At 38.5% G+C, this 19,717-nt stretch overlaps 1 protein-coding gene across 1 annotated transcript in view; it reads left to right on the forward strand.

The window, feature by feature from the left end:
* Positions 1 to 19,717, forward strand: part of LOC140237891 (macrophage mannose receptor 1-like) — a 61,852-nt gene that overhangs the window by 14,042 nt on the left and 28,093 nt on the right. Inside the window, exons 9-21 of the mRNA XM_072317824.1 lie at positions 110 to 238; positions 3,138 to 3,170; positions 3,950 to 4,114; positions 5,559 to 5,653; positions 6,368 to 6,518; positions 10,085 to 10,255; positions 11,676 to 11,804; positions 12,717 to 12,830; positions 14,244 to 14,480; positions 16,615 to 16,830; positions 17,344 to 17,513; positions 18,041 to 18,151; positions 19,122 to 19,243. Of these exons, the coding sequence (XP_072173925.1) occupies positions 110 to 238; positions 3,138 to 3,170; positions 3,950 to 4,114; positions 5,559 to 5,653; positions 6,368 to 6,518; positions 10,085 to 10,255; positions 11,676 to 11,804; positions 12,717 to 12,830; positions 14,244 to 14,480; positions 16,615 to 16,830; positions 17,344 to 17,513; positions 18,041 to 18,151; positions 19,122 to 19,243 (1,843 nt within the window). The remainder of the gene's footprint in view (positions 1 to 109; positions 239 to 3,137; positions 3,171 to 3,949; positions 4,115 to 5,558; positions 5,654 to 6,367; positions 6,519 to 10,084; positions 10,256 to 11,675; positions 11,805 to 12,716; positions 12,831 to 14,243; positions 14,481 to 16,614; positions 16,831 to 17,343; positions 17,514 to 18,040; positions 18,152 to 19,121; positions 19,244 to 19,717) is intronic.

The following is a 19,717-nucleotide window of genomic DNA, read 5'->3' on the forward strand; positions in this document are numbered from 1 at the left end:
TATTCACGAAATATTCATGATTTGCATTTTTTAATTCAAGAAGAAGAAAAAAACAACAACATCGAGAACAACATAAAATCCTCCTTTTTTTTCGATGTTTGGATAACAGACACACTGCAAGACGGGCAGTGGGCTTGGGAGCATGACACGGGACTTCTCCACGACTATGAGCACTGGGTCAATGGAATAGCACCGGCTGGCGAGTACGGAAAGGAGGACTGTGCCTTCATGTACACAGGTATATTAGCCCTCTCTCGAAAAAACAAACAAACAAACAAACAAACAAACAAACAAACAAACAAATAAAGCAAACAAAACAGACAAACAAACAGGCGAGGGTGAAAGGTCACATAAAAATGACTATACAGAACTATGTACTGTAACTTCTCTTGTGAAAGTACAAACAGATTCACACACACGAGCCACACATACACACACGCACACACGCACACACACACACACACACACCTATGTACAGACAGACACATGCACCATCTTACCAATAGGCACATACAATTTTACATACATGGTCACACGAATGTAGACCCAACTATGAACTGACTTGTATCATCTGTGTCGTTAAATCATCGAGATCCTCCACAAAATGCTGTTCAGCGCTGTCTGGCGTTCGAATTTTGGTTAGAGATACTTTTAGCTATAATTATTTATAGAATGACCTTTTTCCTTCATTCAGAATTACTCGACTCAGAATGATGGTGAGAATAAAAAGTTGACTTTGGTAAGCAATTTGTTTTTGTTGTAATTGTTAATCCAGATGATATTTCCCTCTTTGTGGTGGGGGGGGGGGGGGGGTTGATGTTGGGAGGTGATAAAACCAAAACGGAATGGTGACTGTAAATGCACGAATCTACGCTACTGTTTTAAATAAGCAATGTAGGGGGTCAATTCACCAAAGTATATTAGTATTCAAGTTTATGATTGTTGTTGGTTTTTTTTTCTGTATCTCATATCCACACATCCAAATTCAATGCAATTCGATGGTTGGAATCGAGCTTACCTGAGTTACTTGTTGTGTGCAGGGCAAGCCTCTTGGAATAAGCGTTCTGATTGTCACGAACAACCTGTCTTCTTTGTGTGAATACTGAGAATCATAGTAAATTGTTGATATTGTCTATTTGAATTTTCTTTAATGTTCCTTACATCTTTCCATTATGACTAGCAAATGATGCTGATATGCTGTTTCGCACATTGGAATGTAGAAAGTAAATTTTTGGTTGGAATCACTTTATACATTCTTCTGGAGTAGAAATAGTAATAACATGAACAAATCTGTGCATAAAATTATACACTATTTCCTAGCGTCATATGCTATTTCTGTATAAATTGTCCGGCTTGGATTTTCCCGATTACTTTTTGTTGCTGTTTCCAGTACATTGACCTCTGCAAAATGATTGTTTGCTTGGCAGACGACAGTACAGGATTATGGCAGGACCAGAGCTGTTTGATGCTGGGAGGATTCGTTTGCAAAATTGCAGTTGGTAAGAATCGCTCTGAGCTCTTACTTAGTTGATGCTCAACTTTTCCAATCACAAGAATAAATGCATGTGGTCAGGGGCACCGTCTTGAAATGATCAAAATGTATAGAGTAGCGAGTATCGTCAGCATTGTCATGATTGTTGCCATCATTGCCGTTGATTGCATCTCAACGCAAGCACAATTTTGTTTGTTATCAGTGCTATTATGGTGTATTGGACATGTTGGAATAAACGGGAATCAATCGAAAGTAATTCAGAATATTTCAAGTGATAAACAAATATCACCGTCATCATTATGACTAAAGGCGTAACTTACCATTTGCAGATGAAACAAAAACCCCGCATTAGTGCTCTAAAATAGTTCTAAAATGTGAGTTAGGGATAGAAACAACAACTGTACAAATTTGAATCCGTATAATCGATGTCAAGTATTGATAAATGCACAAAATGTGAACAATAGTTATAATAGAAATGTTTCCAGACTAAACCGTCTACAGTTATGGTTTATTGAAAAAAAATACTGACATCTCCTTATATTTAAGGTTTTATTGCAAGTTTTTTATATGGTAGGATGTTTTGTGATACAACTGACCTACAAATATGGATCAAATGTGATGTCTTGAACCTTTGAACCTCCAAAGGTAAACAAGACCTTTAGGCTGCTACAGCAAAAATATAACGACGAATGTTTCTCTTGCGCTTTCAGACATGAAACTATATACATCAATATTAACATCCAATACGCAATGGAAATCCCCTCCCCATATCGTTGATTGGCATTCATATAGTTCCAAATTTGCAAAAACATTGTCAAAAAAGAAAAAAGAAACCTGGATCGTCTCAAGTGGGTGCATGAACACTCAATAAAGTGATGATAGTATCTGATATAGATAAAATCATATAAAAAAAAAAACAAACAAAAACAAATCTACCATCCTTATCATACAATTCTCGTTTATCTCCTATTTTATCAAAATCGCTAAATAAAATACACGTACCTCGACTATTCAAATTTCCGTTAAAAAAATGTATCCCAGACGATCCCCACTGATATTTCCAATCTTGCTCAGTTTCTGGTGTAGAGCGCGCTTCTTGTAGAAAATAATCATCGGCGTCTCGATCTCTCAGCCGCATAAATAATTCAGCTTCGTTTTTTCCTATCTCCTACACCACGAACATTCAGAGAACAAAGATTATTATCAACACGATCAAATCGAGTTCTCGTAAAAAATATAATCAATTAAGGGAGGATAAACGTCTGACACATGTACATGTTTTTCGCTGGAAGCGGATGGCAGCTGCTTGCACACCTGTTTGCCGTGATCCGCCATAGAGTCTTATGTTTATGATATCACATGAGTGTCATGACTCCGAACACAAAGGATTTATTGTCCACACTTGTTGACAGATGGCGAATGAGATGTCAGGAAGCAATGATAATGTATGATCTATGCTGTTAAAAGAACAAATACAACAATTATCATTGGTTCAGAATACAATGCTTATGATACAACGAAGCAATGACAAAAACACCTGTGTGCGTTCGAGACATTTTTATCTTCTTCAAGGAAGCAGTGCCGCCGATTAATCGTTGAAACTCATATTAGTATCGATCTGTTGCCCTTTTGTTTTCCTATATAGGCTCCGAGGTGACACCTGTGATACCTGACATAGGTAAGTTGTAAACAATTTTACGGTCACCTAATATCTATAGCTTATCTATCTATCTATCTATCTATCTATCTATCTGTCTGTCTGTCCATCTGTCTATCTATCTATCTATCTATCTATCTATCTATCTATCTATATATCTATCTATCTATTATCTATCTATCTAAACCCATATGTTTTTTTTTTTCAACTGCCAGACATGAGTTTTTTGGATTATACAAAGAGGTACGGGCAGACAAATAAAAAAAAATGTTACAGCTAAATGGCTTGACATGTGTTAAACCAATAAAAAATACAGTTTGATAACTAGTTTTTGTCATACAATATCCCTGGACTGTTAGGGCTAGGCTTATACAGGCTGATCTGTATAGGATAGTGCAGCATTTTCTTCCTCGTCTGTTTTATTTTTGTTTGCTTTCTTCATCCACATGCCATGCCCTTTTTTTCTGTTTAGAATGATAAAGATGTAAAATGCAATATTGCATGTACCTCTCTGTATTCTTGGTAAAATTCTTATCACGAGCAATACTCAATGTTAAAGTTTTCACACAAATTATGGTCCTGCTGAAAATGAAACAAACGTCTCCCGAAAATGTGTAGAAGTGGAGTGAGTAATCAAAATGAATAGAGATTATCTATCAGGAAATATTGACAAGTTTATACCAGTCTTTGTGCAAGGTGAAATCCGCGGCGATGAATGAGATTTTTATCAGTCCTGAGCCTTTTCAGGTTTCAGTGCCATGCTTGATGAATCCTCTATACGTTTGTGGTTATGCATACAGAGCTTGGGTATTGCGAACGAGGCTGGGCCCTCTACGACAACTTTTGTTACACATCTCCGGCTGAGTTTCTGTCGTGGGAAGATTCGCGGGACTACTGTCGCAACCTCTTCGACACGGCCGACCTTGCAAGTATCACTTCGAGCCTCGAGCAGAACTTCTTGACAGGTACAGCGCAAGCCTTTAATGAAACTGACAATTACATCAGGACAGTAATCACCCCTTCCCTTTAATGAAACGGACAATTACATCTGGACAGTAATCACGACCCCTTCCCTTTAATGAAACGGACAATTACATCTGTACATTAATCACCCCTTCCCTTTAATGAAATGGACAATCACATCTGAACATTAATCACCCCTGCCCTTTATTGAAACGGACAATTGTGTGAAAATTAATCACCCCCACCCTTTAATGGAACGGACGATTACCTCTGGACATTTATCACCTCGGCCCTTCCCTTGACGGTGACCCTATAACATTAGCCATGCCATAATCATGACGCTATTCCTGACGCTAGCCCAAACGCAAACCCAGTCCAAAATCTAACCCTATCCCTCATCTTCATTCTTACCCAATTACCACTAATACCAGAAAAGTGCATTCCTGTTATAACGGAGTCCTCGGGACGGCGGTTCTCTTTCGTAATACCAAAATTCCTTTATAGCCGAACAAAATAGTGTATATAAATATATTGATGATTAATTTTGGACCTGAATTTGATTTCGTTGTAACGAGAATTCCGTTATTATCGTTTTTTTCTTTATTTCGTAATAACAGAAGTGCACTGTAACCGCTATCTAGATGGGGGAGGGGGGGGGGGGGGTAATTGACCTATAGCGGGCATGAAACATCGCCGATATTGACGTGTGTGTGTGTGTGTGTGTGTGTGTGTGTGTGTGTGGCAGGGGGTGTACCCAGATGGGTGCTTGTTCGTTATTTGTGTTTTTACATCGCTAAGAATATTGTCGTTTTAACTGTGAATGACAATGGAGTAGCTCCATGTAGTAGCACCCTGCTTGTGTGTGATTGTGACACGCCAGACTCTCGTTGTGATGACACCTGATACGAAAACTCTACGAACGCGAGAACAATTTGGTATTTCTAACATTATGTAAACACATCGACAGTTAGGTCGTCAGACAATTCTCAATGGTTAAGGTAGCTGGCGGGGTTGACGCGAAACCAAAGTAGAGTGCGATACTTGTAAAGTGACGTAAAACAAGTTACCCATTGAAATGTTCTTGTTCCCGTTTCCTTTGTCTCTTTCGTACAGTCCATGTGCTTCTGTAATGTTGTATCAATTTTAATAAGTTGTTTCTGGTTTTTGAAATGGTTTCTGGGTACACGCAATTTATTGAGAAATTAAGCAGACGTAGAGTGTACATAGCAATATCACAGACGATGATGTTGTGTAGCGCTGTGAAACAACTTATGATTTCTGAGAGCTGGAGTTGTACTTATTGTATTGTAACCGTCTGTAATCTGCAAATGGGAACAAGGTTAAAGTAATCAGTGAAAAAAGACAGTATTTTCATCGATGTCAGTATATCTGAGTCTCTCGGAAGCCTAGAAATTCATGTGCATTGCCACTGTTATTGTCCGACAGAACGCATTCGCTTTATTGACGACGATGTGTGGATTGGATACAACGATATAGCGGTAGAGCGTACGTGGGTATGGACCGACGGGTCACCGTCTGGTGTAAGTATAGAAAGAATTAGGACACAGGGCCAGGGAAGGGGGAGGTTCCGTTGCCGAACTTTGCCTTGACATTCGATGCCACTTATAATGTCTCTGTCCCTTAACATCTTAACCTCCTCGTAGAAAGTTGTTCGATTACGAAGATTATGAGCGACTAGATGAATAGATTTTCTTGCCACGATTAACTAGCTAATCGATTGTCCAAAGTTGATTACAAATACAAATGTATTCGTCACTCTTGCCCTCTTCCCATTTATCGGGTACCGATTTGTTACAAGAATTAAACTCTCAGTTTAATAAGTGATTAGATATTGTCCTCGCTACTTAGCTATATTATTTTTTTGTGTATTAGAGTTGGGAAAAAGCAATCCAGCTTCATGTCTGATCGGGACGGTGTCTTCCTGGCCCGAATGCTATTCAACTAACAACCTCATACATTATTTTGCCTAAAGGAAAAAAAAAATACGGCGTTTTTAAACAACTCCCCCCCCCCTTCCCAAAAGAAAAATCAGAATGAAACAAATGCAGCAGGATAAATTTGACTGACAAAATAATTGGTTGTTGTCGGAGACAATATCTATCCTATGGGTTATAACAAACAACATGAGTACTCAGTACATGGAATCAGAACGCCCTCAACGGTGCTTATGGAGAAACTTACTCACTGATCGGCTCGTCTTTGTCCTGTTGCCATGGTTGCCATTTTCTATTCAGGATGACGGTTATGAGAACTGGTATCCCGGAGAACCGAACAACGTCGGGAACGAGGATTGCGCCCACATGGACCACTACTTCTACAAAATTGGTACTTGGAACGACCACAAGTGCTCAAATGAGAACAGATTCGTTTGCAAGATGCCTAAATGTGAGTATGACTTCCGCGGTATGCTGTGTATTCAGAAATGGCTACAAATGGCCCAGAGACGGCGTTGAAACATTAATCCAACAGAGCACATAGCAAGCTGACTTGCAGTACATTACGAAATAAGCATTGTTGCGTGTTTGTGCCAATACATCATACATGTTTTTTTTTTTTCTTTTTCCTTAAAGGAAACCGAAGCCCGAGTATGAATATGGGTAGAGTGAAGTCACAATGCCAATAGAAAACAGTAAAAGTTTGAGGAAAATTGGACAATCGATACACAAGTTATGGATTTTCAAAGTATCGACTACTACACTTTATGACGTCATTATGGATAACAGTATGAGGAAAATACAAAGAAATTCAACATGGTTTTACCTTTCTAGCAGAATGAAAGAGCGCCTTAATGACATACCTCTTTCATGATATAACATATATCGGTTACAAGTCGAAAGTCGATGGAATGTGAACTTTTCATGAAATATGAAATTTTGTGGAATTTTCAGCAACAAACACAAACACGTTACAGTCCGACCTCTGATATCAGGCCCTGTCGGGACCAGATAAGCAAATTTGGCCGGATGTGGGAGGAGTAATGTTTATGTTCATGTCAGTGGTAATGATCGACTCACAAATATAAGAAAAAAACATAGAGAAGCGATGTTTATGTTCATGTCAGTGGCAATGATCGACTCACAAATAAGAAAAAAAAAAAGAGATATGTCGTTCGGGTATGAAATGCCGGTATTAACTTTCAGGCGTCCGTTTTTCTTACTTATATTTAGTGCTACTCGTAGAATACAGTAAGGTGAAGTAGTTGAGCCATTTTTCTTAAGCTAAATCTAATTAAGATGAGCTGAAAACCTCTCGACTAAGTAAATGAGAAAGCACATACTTTTTAAACTAGTATTATATATATACTTATATTACACATAAATTACACATGTACATGAATGTATATGCATACATAGAATTATATATAATTGTATGATATGTTTAAACGTGAATGTGTGTTATCTTGATTTTTCGTGCAATATTTCTGTATATGCCTTCCAGACGAGCAACGAGCAACAGTCGGTCCTCTGCCTGATGTTACTTGTAAGTATAAGAATAATTGATTTGACTTTATTTTCCGTTAAAAGTCACATTACATAAAATCATTGCATTTACAAAATAATACATAAAATGGACGGAAGGATAGCCCCACTAAGCTACGTTTGTCATAACACAGCTGCTTTCCAGATGGGTCCTAGGAATTAACAACGTTGTGGTACACAAAATGATAATTACATTTATTACATAATAATGTAACTCTTATTCGTTACTCTTATTCGTATCTATGCACTAGAAATATAAAAATATAATGTATTTATAGTGTTTTATATTTTGTAGTATTTTTCCGCTCCGCAAACAATATATGTTTTTTGTGTATTATGTAGATAGGTCCCTGGGCTGCCACGTGCTCAAGCTTTTGCTTATAGTGGCAGTCCTTCTTCCGCATAATTTCTGAGATGATTATTTGGAAAATTGGTAATACGAGTTATATTTTGTTAGTGAAATTAATTTACACATCGATTTTCCTTCTTTGAATCATGTACTTGTAATCTGCTTACTGATATTCCATGTGATATTACTGAAAATAATCTTGATTTATGTATGAAATTGTGTTGGAAGAAAAATAAATCAAACAAACAAATGTAGATAATCAATCAATCATAAATCAAACCAAGAAATTAAGATTAAGTAAAAAACCAAAATGGAAACATACCTCTGACACCTACCAGTGGACTCAAACAAGCTACAACCCCCATCATCCCACCATTATGACCCAACCCCCCCCCCCGGCCAAAATATCCATAATACCTTAAAAATATATATTAATCAATTATAGCCATTTTAATATATGTTGATCAATTTCCTTAAGAACCAAATTATATGAAATTATGGATTTAACATCACGTGGTAAATCATTCAAATAAGAAGTTCCACGATATGAAAACATTCTTTTACAATAATCTGTGTGAGGCTTTGGTAAGGAGAGATTTCCATCGGAGCGTAAATTGTATGGATGTGAAACGAGTTAAAATGAATTTTGCATATACGGTGCACTAAGATCATTTTAACTTAAACTTTTATAATGTGTGGGCTGATATCACCACAGTACGTGGGGATGTCCCGCAAGGCAGGAGCGATGACTAGTTTGCTCATTCTGTCACATTGTCATAGATTTATTATCATGATTCTATATAGATTAAAAACCCACGGAACCCGAAATAAGACATCACTAGCTTCTATAATTATTACGTAACCATCACTCTCCCTTCACTCTCTGCCTCCTGTGTTTTTCTCTCTTTTGTAAGATATCAGCGAGATCAATAATATTGCAGAAGTTTGTCATAAGGACTACTCCTATCATTTCAAGCGCGGGCTAGTTATGCAAACAAGAATTTTATGTAGGCCTACGTTTGTTAAATTCTTGATTCTAATATATCCATCTTGTGATAACAGGTATAAAGCACATCAGTTTAAAGGACCTGTGCAAGAGCGTGTTGGTTTGTATTGATCTATAATACCCTGATCACCACTTATTTAGCCCAAAAATATCTAAATACGTATCATATGTCTTGGAATAAATTTCTACCACTTGTTTACTCACATTACTCGCATACACCCACTTAAAACTCTTCCAAACCAATATTTTGTACATAACATCTTCTGTCAATCACCGCTTTACTAGTGATATTATTAACAAAAGAATTGGACTGTTAAAACAAACAATTAAACAAACAAAAACAAATTAGATTTGTTGAGATCGCAACTGCTGATCTGTAAATTAACAAACATGTCGGGGAAAAAAAAAGGAACCAGTGGGACTCAAACCTGTCATCTACTACTTTCCGGACAGCGACGCTACCACCAGGCTGTCCCTGGTTGCTGGCAGTGACACGATAAACTTGGAACAAATACCCAAGCTCCGAAATTCCGACATTGTTATGTTAAGAAGTCAAAGGCTTACAATGTTTATTAAATGAAAGAAAGATATTATTCAGAGGGGTGAAGGTTCAGGTGCAAGTTTCTTCACTTTGTCTCCCTCTACAAAGAAACTTGCACCTGAACCTTCACCATCTGAATAATATCTTTCTTTCATTGATATCAACATACTTGTCCTCTCATTAAAGACATATAGGCCCGAATTCACGAAGGTGGTACAATGAAACCATGGTCTAAACCAAGGACAAAAACCATGGAGCGCCAAGTGTCAAACGGAATATTTCGTTACGAAATTGGTCATTTCGTCAACAAAATGACTGTTTCGTTAACGAAATTATCATTTCGTGGACGAAATGTTAATTTAGTGACAAAATATTGTCATTTCTTTACAAAATAATCATTTCATCGACGAAATAACTGATTTCGTAGCGAAATATCCCATGCGACACTTGGCATTCCATGGATTTTGTCCATGGTTTAAACCATGGTTTCATTTGTACCACCTTCGTGAAACAAGATAGCCCAACATAATCATATTTATTCATGAAGTGGTCATACGCCTTATCTTCTCTTTGCAGTCCCACCCAGCGATCGTTGTGGGACCGGCTGGATGTATGACCAGTACAGCATGAACTGTTTCTGGTTTGTGACGGACTGGATTAACCAGAACGATGCCGACGTTCAGTGTCACTTACGAGGCGGGTTCCTTACCAGCATTCTCTCCCCCGTGGAAAGTGTATTTCTCTTCAGTAAGTATTGACGTTCCTTTTGTGAGTATACTGTAAAACTCGGGTCAAACTCGTGAAGTTATTCAGTAATAAAAAAAAAAAATGGATATAAAATGTTTACAAAATGTAACAGGCACAGTTCAGAGAAAGCCAGAGGCTTGTTAAAATAGAATCTACCCTAAAAAACAAATCTTACACATATTGCGATTAAATTACCAAATGATAAAAGTTACCAACAATATATATGAAAGGAGCACGGAGAGAATAAAACATATTGAAAGAGGCACGGAATTAAAATTGATAAACATTACCCATAACATCAAGGGAACATGGAGAGAATGAAACATCCGATGCAGAAAAGGAGCTGCCGAACTCCCATTCCTTACCCCTAGTTTTTCGAGGCGTTGTCAACCGTTTTGAAAATTGCATCACATTATTCAGTCCGTTCATTCCATCGCTCGTTCGATCAATCATGCGCATACTATGACTGTTATTTTGCATGGAAATCATTTACCAATCCATGCATGAAGACATAAAGACATCACTATGATATTAACATGAAAGGGGGACAAAAATCGTACGTCATAATGTATTGCACTCCGCACTTTTGCAATCACCGTCGATTACTAGAATGCTGTTCGTTATTCCGAAGGTTCGTTATTCCGAAGGTTCGTTAATCCGAAACACACAAATTCCCTATACCTAGAGGTTCGTTAATCCGAAAATGAAAAAGCGTTCGTTAATTCGAACATTTCTGGCGTTATTCCGAAGGTTCGTTATTCCGAAGGTTCGTTAATCCGAAAATGGAATAGGGTTCGCTATTCCGAAGGCTCGTTTATCCGAAAATGAAATAGGGTTCGTTATTTCGAAGGTTCGTTGATTCGAAATGAAGTAGGGTCCGTAACGAACCTTCGGAATATAGAGCTTTGTTTTATTTTCGAATTAACGAACCTTCAGAATAACGAACCTTATTTCACTTTCGGATTAATGAACCTTCGGAATAACAAACCGTATCACATTTTCGGATTAACGAACCTTCGGAATAACGAATCTTCGGAATAATGAACCTTCGGACTAAAGAACCTTCGGAATAACGAACCTTCGGAATAACGAACTGTAACCGATTACTAACCCGTCTCTCGAATTGCTTTTAGCCACTGAACTGCCCCCGCCTCTTCTTAAAACCACGTTGTGTCGTAGAAGTTCGAATAGCGAATGGGACCGCTTCGCTGTTACCTCACCATTTATATGTTGAAATTTTCAAAGAAAGTGCATGCTCTTTGCAACAATATTATCAGGGCTTTATTTGAATGTCCAAGTAATTAATCAGCTGTCATGCGCATGTCTTTTTTTTTTTTTTGGTTATCGATCTTGCCCCTTGTCTTTTCTCCCTCCCTGTCTATCATTCTCTTTTACACACACTTTCTCTCCCCTTCTTTAGCCTACTCTGAGTACTATCGGCTGGTGGATGGCATTACGCATTTTTGGATTGGTCTGCACGACTCGACCCAGGAGCAAGGATTCCTTTGGACTGATGGTTCCCCAGTCAGCTTTCTCAACTGGGCCGACGGTAAAATCAAATGATTCTGACGTGGTTTGCTGGTTGGTTTGACGAAATCATAATATTTTCTGAAGAAAGATTCTGCTCCCCTTTTTTTTAACGCTTTGTGATTGTTACATAAGGCCTTCATTCTCATGCAGAGCAGCTAAAATATGGCTGGGTGGTTGTTTGATTGATTCAGCCTAAAACTTTCGTGATAATGGTATGAGCCAATATTTTTCATATATGGATACAAAAACGGCTTTGTTCCAATAGTGACAACCAGGTTATGAAACGAAAATCACTACAACCACCATTGCAGCAACTACCACTTCTATAGTTCTGCTACAAGCAACAACAACAAAAATAATGTAAAGGTAATAACACTAGCACTGATTATAAGATTGATCAAAGGTGCAAAACCTCTGTATTCAACATTTGTCTTTTTTTTTTTTGGTGTGGAGGGGCGGTAGTTACTCATGTATTTAACCAGATCTTGACAGTTTCTTTCATTATTCAAGACAACTTGTTCTCACAATTCTACCTATACAGTATTCTAGAAGTTTGTAGTATCTGAAGTGAAGCTGTGTATGTCTGCAGGTGTGTTTTCCTATATATAAGAGGATGGTTATGGGCCTTTTATATATTATTTTTAAGCGAAGTATCATTGATTTGTATAATTCAAGTTGATACTCTGATTGAATACATTTTAACAAGGTGATTCTATAAGCTGTAGATATGTGATGATTCACTGTTCCATTATGTACAAATTTTATTTTGAGTTATGACGCATGTTTATCTACGTTTTTTTTTTCATGCACGCAAGGCTCTCTAGAAAATTAGGTCTTGAAGAAATTATCCTGTTGAGATAATCTAAAACAATTAAACCGTATAGTTCAGCCTTTTGACCGGTTCATGTATCCTCTACTGCCTCACGCATAGGCGAACCAAACGACTACGGGCAGGGTGAGGACTGCGTAGAACTGGTGACGAGTACGGGCCAGTGGAACGACGTGAAGTGCGACGACACAAACCCGTACATTTGTAAGAGGAGCAGTGAGTATCAGGGGAAAAAAATTCTCAAAAAGTCTCACACATTACAGAATGCGACCAGGAGACGGGAATTACATGAAGCTTTACAAGTTTGTAGCTGTTTCCCTTATGTAGAGGTATACAGTCTACAGCATAAACAACAAAAAGGGCGAAAATCTTTCAACGATGGGGGTGAGTGCCACGTCACGTTAGTGGTTGCAGAAATAAACAATTTTTGTACACAGGCGTGCTGCAATATCCACTAGTAATCACATACCAAATAGCAAGTGATTATCTTTATTACAAAGAAAAAATGAGATGCACAGCATCTTGGTCACTGAATCAAAAGTCACAAAATGTAACAGAATGAGCCTTACAAGTTTTACGCAAAAATCAATGTCACAGGACGAAAAAAAAAGCAGTCACAAACCTCAATTTTCAATAATGTGTATGTCCTCCTCGTACCTGGACACATTCCAAGCATCTCTGGCGCATGCTCTGGACAAGCTGTCTGGCGTAGTCCTGGGGAAGTTCTGTCCATTCCTCCTGCAGAGCTTGGATCAATGTTTGCCGATTGACAGCTCGAGGCTGTTCCCTTAATCGCTGTTCATTTGTCAGACGTGGCATAATTTTCCTGATGGAAGCTTGCTTAGACCAGAGTAAAGTAATGTCCAGTCTAAAGAGCTAACTGATTTTATTCTGAGAATTAGCATAATCAGGAAGGATAGTATCCCTAAATAAAGCATACACTCATTAACATCATTTTGACAAAACAGGTGTTCACTTTGACATATTGGTTGATTAAAAATGTTGTCCATTCAGTGGCCATTTTTGCGTGATGGAAAGTGCATTTGTGTGGGACTTTTGATTCAGTGACCAAGATGCTGTGCATGTCAAGTTTTTCTTTGTTATGAAGACAGCCACTTGCTTATGTGCATGTGATTAGTAAGGGGCATTGTAGCAAGGGGCATTGTAGCACACATGTGTACAAAAATTGTTTATTTCTAGGGGGTAAATTTTTGTGTGCGGCCTTTGACAGAAGTGGGTTCTTTCTTTTGCTGTCAAGTGTGTATATTATATATATAAATATATATATATATTAGGTATGAAAGATGAAATACAAAATTGGCAATACAACGCCCCGCCTGTATAAACAAACAAGGCATCAAACAGGCTAGTAATAGCATTATGGGAATATGTGGTAGTTGTTTATATCTGTTTATTGAGTGGTCATTGCAGTCTGTTGAGAACCAGATTCCGAGGAACGTTAGGGCAATGTCTATTGAATTTGTATTCATATATATCATTATACATTGAACTATACTGAATCTGAATTCACGGCACTCAAAGTATGTCCCGTGTCAGTCTGTCAGTAGATATAAAAACTCCACTTAACTTTTGGGAACATAATTACAATGGTATACTTTCCCCCTTCAGGCTTTATTACCACCAACTTCGTCGCGTATAACGGCGCAGAGCTGGACGCCACCGGGGAAACCCCGATATCGAATATTTATCCCCAGGAGTGCGCCGCCTTGTGTTACGCGAGCGGCGAGGCTTGTCTCTCCTTCAACTACAACTTCGCCACGCGTTCGTGCTCGCTTCTGGCCATCAACAAGGACTCCGGCTCGGCAAGTTTGGTGTCGGCACTGTGGACCGATTACTACGAAAGAGGTGAGCGGGAGGCTGCCCGCCATTTCACCCATTATACAGACCCGATTTCGAACCCCTCATCAAATCCAACCATAGTTCTATCCCTCCAACAATAGCGAGCTTTAGATCTGTGACACTAACCAACTAAGCTATTAGGCAAAAAATGTTGTTCTACTCATGCGCGAGAGAGCTGTTCCCATTGTCCAACCCGAGAGGAGTAGCACGTCATGGAAGCGTAAGAGTCGCAGATATAAAACTCGATAGTAATTCAATTGGGCGGGTAGGTCTTTAGCATAGAGTTGGATTATTACTTTAGCGTGGCTTTTTTTTTCACAAAAAAATTTTATTCACTTAACATTCAGGTACAAAATAAATGTCACATAATGATACATCAAGACAAATAGTACAATTTGACAGGCAGCTGCAAACAGTCTAAATAATATGAAAACGATTCCAGTTAATATTGGATGCAAAACCTTTAGTTTTTTCAGACATATATTCATCTACTTTTTTCGTTTGCTTTAAAAATTGACGAAATTGGCGAAAATCTAATGATTTCTTTTTATTTCTGGCAGAAAATATGAAGTAATTTGCTTACAAATAAACGACATTGTAAAGGTTTTAGGTTGAACAAAGTATGAAAGTACTTCTAGTAATTTGAGTTTGATTCTGTAACTTAATTTCCCGTATTTGAGAAATAAATCTTTGTGTAACATCGCATTCCCAAAACAAATGTGCAATTGTTTCTGTGGAGCTCGAACAAAAGTAGGTCTTTAGCGTGACTGTCTCGCGATCAAAAGGCATCTGGTTCGATACTCAGTGAAGTCTTAGCGAGCTAGATCGTTTGTTTTCGTGCAATCTCTTCTCTACAGCAAAACTGGTCTACAAGTCAGCAGTATCGCAGCATTTTACATAATTTGTAGATGCTTTGTCGCAAAACCAGAAGTAGATTTTCAACACACTCTATATTTTGCCTTTTGCTGTCAATCTTTCTCTCTCACACACGTACCAATTCGAACAGAATTATAATTTCGGTTGACTATCATTGGCTCTTACATTTACTCAACAACAGAACAATGTCCTTTTTTGACAAAGATGAAAAATGGGAATAATCTTCTTGCATAACTATGCTCCTGTAATGGCAGAGACAGAATTCTCTGGGTGAACGATGCTGACACTAAAGATGCTCCTTGGCAATCCTACCACTATAATGATCATTGGTAGTGGCAGTGGTTAGTAGTCGAAGTAGTAGTAGTAGTAGTAGTAGTAGTAGTAGTAGTAGTAGTAGTAGTAGTAGTAGTAGCAGCAGCAGCAGTAGTAGTAGTAGCAGTAGTAGGAGTCGTAGTAGGAGTAATAGTAGGAGTAGTGGTAGTAGTAGTTTAGTAGCAGTAGTAGTAGTAGTATTAGGAGTAGTAGTAGTAGTAGTAGTAGCAGTAGTAGGAGTCGTAGTAGGAGTAATAGTAGGAGTAGTGGTAGTAGTAGTTTAGTAGTAGTAGTAGTAGTAGTATTAGGAGTGGTAGTAGTAGTAGTAGTAGTATATAGTAGTAGTAGAAGTAGTAATAGTAGCAGCAGCAGTAGTAGTAGCAGTAGTAGGAGTCGTAGTAGGAGTAATAGTAGAAGTAGTGGTAGTAGTAGTTTAGTAGTAGTATTAGGAGTATTATTATTATTAGTAGCATAGTAGTAGAAGTAGTAGTAGTAGTATAGCAGGAGTAGTAGTAGTAGTAGTAGTAGTAGTAGTCGTAGTAGTAAGTAGTAGTAGGAGTAGTAGTAGTAGTAGTAGTAGTAGTAGGAGTAGTAGTAGTAGTAGTAGTAGTAGTAGTAGTAGTAGTAGTAGTAGTCGTAGTGGTAAGTAGTAGTAGGAGTAGTAGTAGGAGTAGTAGTGTTAGTAGTAGTAGTAGTAGTAGTCGTAGTAGTAAGTAGTAGTAGGAGTAGTAGTAGGAGTAGTAGTAGTAGTAGTAGTAGTAGTAGTAGTCGTAGTAGTAGTAGTAGTAGTAGTAGTAGTAGTAGGAGGAGGAAGAGGAGGAGGAGGAGCAGGAGCAGCAGCAGCAGCAGCATTAGTAGTATTACAATTTGAATTATTCATTAGCATTATCATTACATTATCATCAAAATTCCCATCATTATTCCGACACTGATGATGATTGATCCTACGCAGATTTCTCAGCACCAACCTACGCTCCGCTTACCACACTGAATCCGACCTACGGGTGCGGTCTTGGCGAGACAGCCTACCGCAGCAGCTGCTACACTCTGGTGGACTCGGCCCATTCCATTGACGACATGAAGGGCATCTGCCAGATGCGGAGCTCGGAGCTGGTAGCGATCTCGGACGCCGGTGAAATGGACTTCGTCATCAGCCTCATGCAGACAGGTACGACACCATATACCTATACACCTATATACACCGAAAACGAAACACTCTTCTTGGCCTGAATGTCCCGGGCGCGACTACGGGGCCGGCGAGAGAGTTATTCTCGCAATATTTCCTAAACTGAACGGGAAATATGAAGAAAAAAAAAAACAGGAAAAAAATCATAACAGAAAGCAGACGAAAAAATGATATCGGCCGAAAATCATACTATAATGAACAATTTAAAAAGGCGAGAGGGCAAATCTGGAAGCATATGTATATTTCAGCCCAAATCAAAGCAAATAAAAATCGCAACAAAATTGATATGAAATTATGTTTTTTAAAAGATATTTCATGGTTAGTGGAGCATCCTCTTTGAAAAATTCAAGGTCAGTGAGCCAGTTATGGTTTGATCCTCCAAGCAATCTGTTACCTGTTTGTGTCTGTGATCCTGACCGACAATAAATAGCCCATTAGATGATCGTAATCATTCGCACCGAAAAGGGCCTCAAGTCGTTCTGTCTCTGCATGCAGGTAACACGGATGCAGTCATTATCAACGACGTATGGCTTGGACTGAGCGACGAGGAGTCAGAGGGGTGGTATAGATGGTCAGATGGTAGCTACGTCACCTACACTCGGTGGGCAGCCGGAGAACCTAACAATGACGCAAATGAGGATGATTGTGTTATTTATGACTACACGGTGAGTACCTCATTACCTTTTCGTGTTGTATGGAATGCAGCTATTGTGGCGCCTGTGTGTGCGTGTGTATCCGTCATGTTTACACCGATATGATGACAATTGCACTTGTTAATTTGCTTTATGTTGCTTGTAAGTTTTGATCCCCCCTCAGAAATAGGATTAAGGTTCTCTCAATATAATTCTGTCGATCTTTGGGTTGTACTCGGGGAAATTTTCTCAACGATTTCCTGATATGCCAAAATATTGTTGACCAACCACAACAGTTGTATGATTTGTCTTGTGAACGAGGATATATTTAGCTTGATTGTTTGCCTTCATTGGCAGCTACATCACACGGAATATCGACTACATTCTCTATTAGTCATTGTCAAAAACTGACACTTTTCTGGCATAGCATTACAACAGTATGTAAGCACAGTTGGATTTTTCAAATGCCTTCCAATAGCTCCTTACTGCTGATCGAATAATAGTAGGCCATACTCACGTAACTCATAATTTTTCGATTTACTTTTGGACATTGTCTGCAGCTAAACGGCTGGGTGGACGTGCCATGCAGTGGTGTCTCGACTTATGGCGTCTGCGAGAAAGATAAGACGACCACGAATGTGGTCGACCCCGATACCGAAGGCTGCCCAACGGTTAGTGACAGCCCTGACATTGCCACTTGCAAAAAGCGTGCAGCTTATATTTCTTTGCTTGGCAAATCAAACCTTGTGAATAATTTTTGAACGTTTTTTTTTTAATGAATTATAATGAAGGACTAAAGGTTTTGTGTGACTAGACGATTTAATGCTATCATCTTTTTTTTTTTTGTTTTGTTTAGTTGGCAGTGTCTTCCACTTATTTCGACATAAGATAATTGCCTTTCTGATGTGTAGAATGCAGATAATCAGCTGAAAGACGTTTTTTTTTTTTTTTTAATGCTTGTATCTCTCTGTATGGACCCATTAGGCCTTGAATTGGCTAGTTGTAAAGTTCACCATGTTACATTCTTGCCCTAAGCATAATAGTTAATAAAAAAAAAAAACTTGGAATGGACTTTAAGAAATGATTTCTCACCTTCCCGTCTTAAAGAAAGCCCTTGAGAAATATTTTCCTTCTTCTTTTTCTTTCTTCTTCTTTAAGGACGCAATGCTCTCCTCTTTCAAATATTTTGATAACATTGTCTACTGCGTGATCAAAGTATATACAGTCAACCTCCAAAGGGAATGGAGGAAACTCCTTCGACTTACGTGAATTTCGACTTACACACTATAATTAACACATGTTTATATCCGTTCGAATAGCATTTTCTTCGAGTTATCCATTTTTCATTTTATTTGAGGTCGACCTAGGCGAGGTTGACTGTACTTCATACGTTAACAGAGCGATGGAGTCACCGCCTGCTATAAGTAAGGACCTTGTAGGGTCGTGTAAGATCCTTGTCGTTTTACCCGCTTGCTTTCTACTTCTGCCTCTTTCTCTCCCTTCTGCTCCCTCTAGTTCCTTCTCTCTCCCCTTCTTCCTCTCTTACTGTATATCTCAATTCACTCTCAATCAATTTTTCAAATTTGAAGATTTAAGATTAAAAAAAAAACAAAACTCCCCCTCTTTGCCCCTTTCTCTCAGGGATGGTTGAAGTACATGTCGACCTGTTACCTGCTGGTTGACGGGACCGAGAAAAAGACATGGGACAATGCCCGACAAGACTGCCTCAGTAGAAACGCCAGGCTTGCGGTGATTACCAGCAAGTAAGTGGGGAAAATATCTCAACGTCTATTATCTTTTTCATCAATATACTAATTACAGACTATGCATCATCAGTCAACAGGGCTTCATTCGAGACAAGACAAAGAAGAAACAGCTCTCAAGAGTTCTTTGTCAGTTATCTCCAAAGATGACTAGGCACCAATCACATTTAGGTGATCCTTAACTACTAGGATGAATGCATACTTATGTATGGGGCGCCAAATGTTGCATGACAATGTTAATTTCCTCAACGTAATGACAATTTCGTCACGAATTTGTTAATTTGTTGATATCTGACAAAGTCAATTTCGTCCTCAAAATGAAAGTTTTATGACGCAATTTTTATTTCGGCCACACAATTCTCATGTCGTGACAAAATTGTCATTCAGTTGACAAAATTGTTATTTCGTGACGAAAGAGAATAATATTATGCGACACTTGGCGCCCCATATTTACCTACGAGCTCATCCTCGAAG

This window comes from Diadema setosum, chromosome 14 (assembly GCF_964275005.1).
Source record: "Diadema setosum chromosome 14, eeDiaSeto1, whole genome shotgun sequence".
NCBI lineage: Eukaryota > Metazoa > Echinodermata > Echinoidea > Diadematoida > Diadematidae > Diadema > Diadema setosum.